Here is a 9839-nt window from a genome sequence, read left to right on the forward strand (position 1 = left end):
AAACCCCTGGCCAGACTGATCAAAAAGAAAAGAGAAATGACCCAAATCAACAAAATCATGAATGAAAGAGGAGAGATCACAACCAACACCAAAGAAATACAAATAATTATAAGAACATATTATGAGCAACTCTATGCCAGCATATTAGATAATCTGGAAGAAATGGATGCATTCCTAGAGATGTATCACCTACCAAAATTGAACCAGGAAGAAATAGAAAACATGAACGGACCTATATCCACTAAGGAAATTGAAGCAGTAATCAAAAATGTCCCAACAAGCAAAAGCCCAGGGCCAGATGGCTTCCCAGGGGAATTCTACCAAACATTTCAAGAAGAATTAATACCTATTCTTCTGAAGCTGTTCCAAAAAATAGAAATGGGAGGAAAACTTCCAAACTCATTTTATGAGGCCACCATTACCTTGATCCCAAAACCAGACAAAGACCCCATCAGAAAGGAGAATCACAGACCCATATCCTTGATGAACATGGATGCAAAAATTCTCACCAAAATACTAGCCAATAGGATCCAACCACACATTAAAACTATTATCCACCACGACCAAGTGTGATTTATCCCTGGGCTCAAGGTTGGTTCAACATCCTCAAATCAATCAATGTGATACAATACATTAATGAAAGAAAGAACAAGAATCATATGATCCTCTCAAATGATGCAGAAAAAGCATTTGACAAAGTACAGCATCCTTTCTTGATCAAAACTCTTCAGAGTATAGGGATAGAGGATATATACCTCAATATCACAAAAGCCATCTATGAAAAACCCACAGTAAATATCATTTTCAATGGAGAGAAACTGAGAACTTTCCCCCTAAGGTCAGGAACGCGGCAGGGATGTCCACAATCACCACTGCTATTCAGCATAGTATTAGAAGTCCTAGTCACAGCAATCAGACAACAAAAAGAAATCAAAGGCATCTGAATTGGCAAAGAAGAAGTCAAACTCTCACTCTTTGCAGATGATATGACACTTTATGTGGAAAACCCAAATGACTCCACCCCAAAACTGCTAGAACTAATACAGGAATTCAGTAAAGTGGCAGGATATAAAACCAATGCACAGAAATCAGTGGCATTCCTATACACCAACAACACGACAGAAGAAAGAGAAATTAAGGAGTCGATCCCATTTACAATTACACCCAAAACCATAAGATACCTAGGAATAAATCTAACCAAAGAGGCAAAGAATCTGTACTCAGAAAACTATAAAATACTCATGAAAGAAATTGAGAAAGACACAAAGAAATGGAAAAACGTTCCATGCTCATGGATTGGAAGAACATATATTGTGAAGATGTCAATGCTACCTAGAGCAATCTACATTTTTAATGCTATCCCTATCAAAATACTTTTTTCAAAGAAATGGAACAAATAATCCTAAAATTTGTATGGAACCAGAAAAGATCCTGAATAGGCAGAGGAATATTGAAAAAGAAAAGCAAAGCTGGAGGCATCACAATTCCAGACTTCCAGCTCTATTACAAAGCTGTCATCATCCAGACAGTATGGTACTGGCACAAAAACAGACACATAGATCAATGGAACAGAATAGAGAGCCCAGAAATGGACCCTCAGCTCTATGGCCAACTAATCTTCAGCAAAGCAGGAAAGAATGTCCAATGGAAAAAAGACAGTCTCTTCAACAAATGCTGTTGGGAAAATTGGACAGCCACATGCAGAAGAATGAAATTGGACCATTTCCTTACACCACACCCACAAATAGACTCCAAATGGTTGAAAGACCTCAATGTGAGACAGGAGTCCATCAAAATCCTAAAGGAGAGCACAGGCAGCAACCTCTTCAAACTCAGCTGCAGCAACTTCTTCCTAGAAACATTGCCAAAGGCAAGGGAAGCCAGGGCAAAAATGAACTATTGGGACTTCATCAAGATAAAAAGCTTTTGCACAGCCAAAGAAACAGTCCACAAAACCAAAAGACAACTGACAGAATGGGAGAAAATATTTGCAAATGACATATCAGATAAAGGGCTAGTATTCAAAATCTATAAAGAACTTCTTAAACTCAACACCCAAATAACAAATGATCCAATCAAGAAATGAGCAGAAGACATGAACAGACATTTTTGCAAAGAAGACATCCAAATGGCCAAAAGACACATGAAAAAGTGCTCAACATTGCTCGGCATCAGGGAAATCAAAATCAAAACCTAAATGAGATATCACCTCACACCAATCAGAATGGCTAAAATTAACAAGTCAGGAAACCACAGATGTTGGCAGGGATGCAGAGAAAGGGGAACCGTCCTACACTGTTGGGAATGCAAGCTGGTGTAGCCACTCTGGCAAACAGTATGGAGTCTCCTCAAAAAGTTGAAAATAGAGCTACCATATGACCCAGCAATTACACTACTGGGTATTTACCCTAAAGATAAAAATGTAGTGATCTGAAGGGGTACGTGCACCCTGATGTTTTTAACAGCAATGATCACAATAGCCAAACTATGCAAAGAGCCAAGATGTCCATTGAGAGACGAATGGATAAAGAAGTAGTATATATATATATATATACACAATGGAATATTATGTAGCCATCAAAAGGAATGAAATCATGCCATTTGCAATGATGTGGATGGAATTGGAGGGTATTATGCTGAGTGAAGTAAGTCAATAAGAGAAAGACATGAATCATATGATCTCACTGATATGAGGAATTCTTAATCTCAGGAAATAAAGTGTGGGTTGCTGGAGTGGTGAGGGGTGGGAGGGATGGGGTGGCTGGGTGATAGACATTGGGGAGGGTATGTGCTATGGTGAGTGCTGTGAATTGTGTAATACTGTTGAATCATAGATCTGTACCTGTGAAACAAGTGATACATTATATGTTAAAAAAAAGAAGGAGAAGATAGCAGGAATGGAAAAATGAAGGGGGAGAAATCAGAGGGAGAGATGAACCATGAGAATCTATGGACTGTGAGAAACAAACTGAGGGTTCTAGAGGGGAGGGTGTGGGGGGATGGGTTAGCCTGGTGATGGGTATTAAAGACAGCACGTACTGAATGGAGCACTGGGAGTTATATGCAAACAATGAATCATGGAACACTACATGAAAAACTAATGATGTAATGTATGATGATTAACATAATAAAATAAAAAATAAAAACTAATGATGTAATGTATGATGATTAACATAATAAAATAAAAAATAAAAAATAAAATAAAAAATAAAAAATAAAAAAAAAGATTTTATTTTTAAGTAATTTTGACACCCAACATGGGGCTTGAACTCACAACCCTGAGATTAAGAGCCACATGCTCTACTGACTGATCCAGCCAGGTGCCCCTCCCTAAATTTATTTTTAGGATAAATGCCAACTAAAATTTCAGCACATTTTTTTTCCTAAAATTTTCAAGATAGTTTTAGATTCAGATTGAAAATTCAAATGGCCAAGAATAGCCACACCCCGCCCCCCAAAAGAAAGAAAATGTAGAATCAAGTTGGAGGATTTACACTATAATAAAAACAGGCTTTATTATAAAGCTACAGTATTAAGGCAATGTAATATTTTTATAACAACAGACAAATAGACCAATGGGTCAGAAAAAAGAGTCTAGAAATCAGCCTACACACATAAATCAAAAATTGATTTATGGCAACACAGGAGAACAGTGAGGAAAGAATGGTCTCTTGATAAAATTGGATATCCACATAGAAAAACAATAAATTTGGGCTCCTATCTCATAAAATACCCAGACATAAATTCCAGATATATTGTTGTTTTCAATGTGAAAAGTAAAGTATTAAAGCTCTGAAAGATTACATTGAAGAATAACTTTGTGATTTGGGAGAGACAAAGATTTCTCACTCAAGACACAAAAAAGCAATAACTATATGAAAAACAATAAATAGAACTACATTAAAATTGAGGGCATCCCTTCATCAAAGGCACCATTATGAGAATGAAAAAGCCACAATGTGGGAGAAAATATCTGTGATCCATATAAACAACAGACTCATATTAAAAATACACAAAGAACTAAAATCAATAAGAAAAAGAGAGATAACCCAATAGAAAAACAGGCAAGAAACTGAACACACACCTCAGAAAATGGAATCTTCAATGACCAATAAGTATTTAAAAATATGCACAACGTCATCAGTCATCAGAGAAATGTAGGATATAATCACAATGAGGTACTATACGCCCATTGGAACGGCTACAATGACAAAGACTGACAATCCGAGGATAAAGTCTAGAGCAAAAGCAGTCCTCATACAAATGTAGTTTGTGGGGATATAATCAGTACAACTGTTTTGACAAACTGACAATATTAGCTGAAGACAGACCTGCACATGATGTGATGCAGCTATTCCACTCTAGGTAACAGAAATGGATATATATGACAAAAGGTTGAGTGTGAGTGTGTGTGTGTGTGTGTGTGTGTGTGTGTGTGTGTGTGTGAGAGAGAGAGTGTGTGTGTGAGAGAGAGAGAGAGGAAGAGGCAAGGCAAGGTGAGGGGAGGATGTTCACAGCAGTATTGTTTTTGATGGCCACAAACTGGAAACAATCTAAATGTCTATCAATAGAATTAATATGTAATTTGAGATACTCAAAGTGGCTCATGAATTTGTCATATTTACAGAATATGAGGGCAGACATCTAGCTACAAAAATAGTTAAATAATTTGATAGTGCCCAACTGAAAGCCTTCCAATAGTGAGACAAAATGGGGAAAAGTCTCACCAAATAGCTGTATCAGTTGTGAAGAGAATATCTGACTATAGCTCACTTCAGAATCATGTTACAGGGGATGTTGTTTGAAGGGCCACCAGGTGATCCCTGAGTAATTGGGCACTTTGGGTTAAATGGTCTCAGTCTTGAGTACATGGACAGAAAGCCATGGGCAAGTTGTAATTTCTCAAACAGAAACTTCAGTAAAGGCAGGAGAATGTCTCCAAGGGAAACTGGGGCTTTGGTTTCTCTTCTCACGTTTCTGGGTCAGGAAAAACTAAATTCTGATTCGTAAATTCTTTTAAAAAATAGGTAAGAGTTTCAGGTGAGGTAATCACTCTTCGGAGAAGAAGTAACAGAAGCCTAATAAGCACAGCATAATTGGCCTGTAGAGATTGTCTCTCTGAGGGAAAAGAAAGTTACTTCTTCCAAATCCCCCATCTTGGCCATCTCTGCTCTTCCTGGGGCAATGATGACCTCCCATCCCAGAGTGTCTTACACTCATGCTCAGAGGTGTTCCCCTGGGTTCTTAGGACCAGCATCAGGAAGCCAGGGTTTCCTTCACACACAACTTCTTCCTTGGCTCATGTGGCAATTGGATTGAATCTGGCTACTGGAGAGATAAATGTCCCATTTTGGCAGTTGGTTTAAAGAAAACATATATATTTTAATTTTATTACATTTTAAAAAAAATATTAAGTTTTTAATTTAAATTCCAGTATAGTTAACGTACAGTATTATGTTAAAAGAAAACATATTTGGGGTAGCCAAACTGGGGAGAAAGTTCTTTCCGGTACCTCTGAGAAATGCAGCACCTAGCACAGGGCTTTGGCTGCAACTGTAGGAAGCACTGGGCTTAGCTACTGCAGGTCATGTCCCCTCCACCACTCTGTCCTCCTCAGCGCCTGCCCACTCCTGGAAATCTGCACCAGCGGACAGGTTTGTGCTGACAAACATTCTTAAATGATGACGGTCGGAAGGTGATATCATCTGGATAGCTGGCTTCAAACTTTCTGTTGACCTAAGCAGTATAGGTATGCATAGGGAAGTGGGGATGGGGTGGAGAGAGCAAGTTAGCCAATTAACAACTTCTGGGAAATATCACACTTTCCAGGTGCTTCTTTTTTGAGAAGAATACTTGTGATGTGTAATTTCAGGGAGCTTGAACCACAATTCCAGGAAGTAAAGGTGATGCACGCTTGCTGTTTAATAGGTTACAACACCTCCAACCTTACTTTTGAATTCCCTTTAAACTTTTATTTACATATCAAATGTTCAAAACTGTTTTAAACTTTTATTTTTAACCTCTTTTTTAACCTTCCTTTTCTTATTGATTTTATGTACTTATTCCACCCTTGTCTCTATCTCCCTCCCTCCAGTGAATTAGGATAAACCTGAATGTATGATTCCTTTAGACAGATGAAGAAACTAGGTAATGAGAATTGGACTGGGGAATGCATGTTTATTGGCAAAGCAGTTCATTCATTCCCAGAGAGAGGCACTTTAAAAACCATGATGATGATGATACAGAAATATGATATGCTAACAATGTTTCTTTTTTTTTAAGATTTTATTTATTTATTTGAGAGATACCATGAGCAGGAGAGAGAGGGAGAAGCAGACTCCCTGCTGAGCAGGGAGCTTGCCACAGGGGCATCTCAGGCACCCTATTGATCTGTGGTTAGCTGCCCTTACTCTCATGAATGCCCTCAACACAAATTGGGATTTTCATAACATATTCAATGGCACTATCTGATCACAGACAGCAAGCAGATAATATCTCCTTGGGACAGCTGTGAATGAATTTCACTTTCTCCATCCAAAGGGCAGAGTAATTAGAGGATGTGGGAAGTTGAGAGTGGACTTTGTTTAGTCCATGAGTTTTTTAGAAATCACTTGTGATTGTTTTTTTTTTAAATTTTTTAAATTATGTTATGTTAATCACCATACATTACATTATTAGTTTTTGATGTAGTGCTCCATGATTCATTGTTTGCGTATAACACCCAGTGCTCCACTCAGTACATGCCCTCCTTAATACCCATCACCAGGCTAACCCATCTCCCCACCCCCTCCCCTCTAGAACCCTTAGTTTGTTTCTCAGAGTCCATAGTCTCTCATGGTTCGTCTCCCCCTCCAATTCCCCTCCCTTCACTTGTGATTTGACTTAAGGTGCAAATAAGATTACTAAGAATTCTAAAGAGAATTTCTGAATACTAGAGCCTTTGAACTTTCTGAAATACTAATACATCAGCAGGATTAGAAAATTTAGAGATGTTATTGAGCAGACTAAGGTATCACCTTCTGCTCATGTAAGTTATGGTAGAGGGAGCATTAACACAAGGATGGACTATGACAGTTTCCTAAGATGGGAAAATAGTCAAATATTTCAGATGGAGATAAAAGTAAGAGGAGATCAAAGGTAAAGATAATCAACAGTCTTTTCACTGAGTTAATTCCAGTTAATGATGTTCCATCACACTATCATCTCCAAACCATAACTTTCACTACCCAGGATACATACAGAGTCAGCAAACGTGCAGCCAGTTTTCCATTTTGTCTTAGTTAATAGGCAAATATGTGTGGCAAGTATCTGAGCTCCTATCATTTATTAGGGAAGCCAGTTAATGCATCTTTGACTTTGATTTCTTTCTTCACAGACATACCCTGCCTATCAGTGCTATGCTCCTCTTCCAAAGGAGGATGAAAATAACATTACAGATTCTTTCCTCTTACCCTCTCCACTGATAAAAGACAAGCAGGTGAAGATTTTTCAGAACAGAGGCTGATCGCCCCATGTCTTCATTCTTTACTTCCCTGACCCTGAAATGTAATTTTGACAATTTGTTCCTATTGAAAAATCTATTTTATATTTGCTACCGTCTAACTTGCAACCTAAAATTTCTGATTTTAAAAGGATGGAAATTTAGTATTTCATTTTCATAGAGACTCCAGAAGTAAAATAGTAAAAAAAAAACAACAACCAAAAAACAGTTAATACCTGTTAGGCTCCATTCAATATGGATTTTGAGGCTGGAAGAGGGAAATACTTGCATCCAACAAAGAAGTAAACAAACTCCATGCCTTGGATCTGGCCCTAGATAGGAGAAGCATGTTTTACAGTTAATCATTTCATCTCAACTGTCTAAGCGTTTTCATAAAACCTTTCCTATTTAAGGAAGGAGAAGAGTTTTCTCCTTCCTTGAATCTGAGCCATATCAATGGGTTCTATTGTGGTCCCAAACCCTGAAGGAGACATATAATCTGGGAAAGCGCACAGTGCGATGTTGCATGGCTGTTTGGTCGGAATGACCTCGTCAGGCCCCCTGCCACCTTAAGTATCTGGTGTTCATTGATTTATAACTTGGATTTGGTCCTCAGAGTCTCATGGGCAGAGAAAACCAGACATGGATGAGTGAGTTCATTCTGCTGGGGCTGTCCAGCTGCTGGGACACTCAGCTCTCCCTATTTGTCCTTTTCCTGGTCATGTATCTGGTGACCGTGCTGGGGAACTTCCTCATCATCCTCCTCATCAGACTGGACAGCAGGCTACACAAACCAATGTACATTTTCCTCAGTGTCTTGTCATTTGTGGACATCTGTTATACCAACAGCACTGTCCCACAGATGCTTGTTCACTTCCTGTCAGCCTGGAAGTCCATCCCATTCCACAGCTGTGTGTTCCAGCTCTTTATCTCCCTGGCGATGGGCAGCTCCGAGTTCTTCCTGCTGGGAGCCATGGCTTATGACCGCTATGTGGCGGTATGCCATCCGCTGCACTACACGGTCATCATGCATGGAGGGCTGTGCCTGGGGCTGGCTGCCGGCTGCTTGGGGGCTGGTTTCATGAATTCAGTGGTGCAGACAATCATCATCTTTCGGCTACCTTTGTGCCATAATGTTATTAATCACTTTGCTTGTGAGATGTTGGCTGTGCTGAGGCTGACCTGTGTGGACATCTCCTTCAACAAGGTCATGGTGGCCATCTCAGGATTTCTGGGGATCATGCTTCCCTGTTTCCTGGTTCTGTTCTCTTATGGTCGTATAGTTACTGCCATTCTGCATGTTCGCTCTGCCGAAGGACGCTGCAAAGCTTTTGAGACCTGTGCTTCCCACCTCACTGTGGTTTCCATGTGCTTTGGAACAGCCATCTTCACATACTTGAGACCCACTGCTGGTTCCTCAGCAGAGCAAGAGAAGATGGTTGCCCTGTTCTATGCTGTGGTGACACCAATGCTGAATCCCTTAATCTACAGCTTAAGGAACAAGGAGGTAATGAGTGCCCTGAGGAGACTGTTGGGAAAACTTAGTGAAAAAAGGTAAAGATTCAAAAAATTTCTCCTTCCTTCCAGTAGCCCAAATAACAATATTTCAAACAAAGAGGAAATGATTGACATGCCCTTTTCCCTGGATTAACCAATAAGGTGGATCATGGTGAGCACATTTTTGAAGACCAACTTTTCACATTAGTCCAGATTTTCACTATGTATTACTGCCCTACTATACCTATGGTAAAAAAAAAAAAAAAGCCTTCAATTATTAAGCTTGGGCCTGCTGGGTTAGCTGTCCTTCTAGAGCTCACATTCCCCCTTCTCCTTTCTTATTCCTCCTGCATTTGCCCCTAGGAAATGCAGTGTGAACAGTGAAAGTTTCAGAGTGAGGACAGCCATGCTTTACATGTTGACCCACCCCTCACCAGCACTGTGGCTTTGACAGATGTGTTTAATATCTCTGACCTCCAGTTTCCTCAAATATAAGAAGTAATAATATTCAGTATGTGCGATTGTTTTGAATATTATAGATAATCTATGTAGAATACTTGGTAGACTGGTGGTATAGATAGTCAACTATATTTAAAAATAGTTTTTAGGACACCATTATAGGGCCAACCATTATGCAAACTTTTCTCTATATACGATTATTAAAAATGAACTTTTTTTTTTTTTTGGAGAGAGAGAGAGAGTATGTGTGTGAGTGGGGAGGGGCAGAGGGAGAAGGAGAGAGAATCTTAAGCAGGCTCACTCAGGGCTTGATCTCAGGATGCTGAGATCATGGCCTGAGTGGAAATCAAGAGTCGGATACTTAACTGACTGAGTCACCCAGGCTCCTGGAAAGTGAATTTTT

General features: G+C 39.3%; 1 protein-coding gene across 1 annotated transcript; it reads left to right on the top strand.

Annotated features, from left to right (window-relative positions):
- Positions 1-8102: 8102 nt before the first annotated feature.
- LOC113911549 (olfactory receptor-like protein OLF3) lies at positions 8103-9038 on the top strand. Its single transcript, XM_027574271.2, has one exon. It carries the CDS (start codon positions 8103-8105, stop codon positions 9036-9038), a length of 936 nt encoding a protein of 311 aa, XP_027430072.2.
- Positions 9039-9839: the final 801 nt, after the last annotated feature.

The sequence above is a fragment of the Zalophus californianus genome, chromosome 12 (genome assembly GCF_009762305.2).
Source record: "Zalophus californianus isolate mZalCal1 chromosome 12, mZalCal1.pri.v2, whole genome shotgun sequence".
Classification (NCBI taxonomy): Eukaryota; Metazoa; Chordata; class Mammalia; order Carnivora; family Otariidae; genus Zalophus; species Zalophus californianus.

Excerpts from the sequence above, each read along its gene's own strand:
- LOC113911549 (XM_027574271.2), top strand. The coding sequence starts at position 8,103 with ATGGGCAGAGAAAACCAGACATGGATGAGTGAGTTCATTCTGCTGGGG.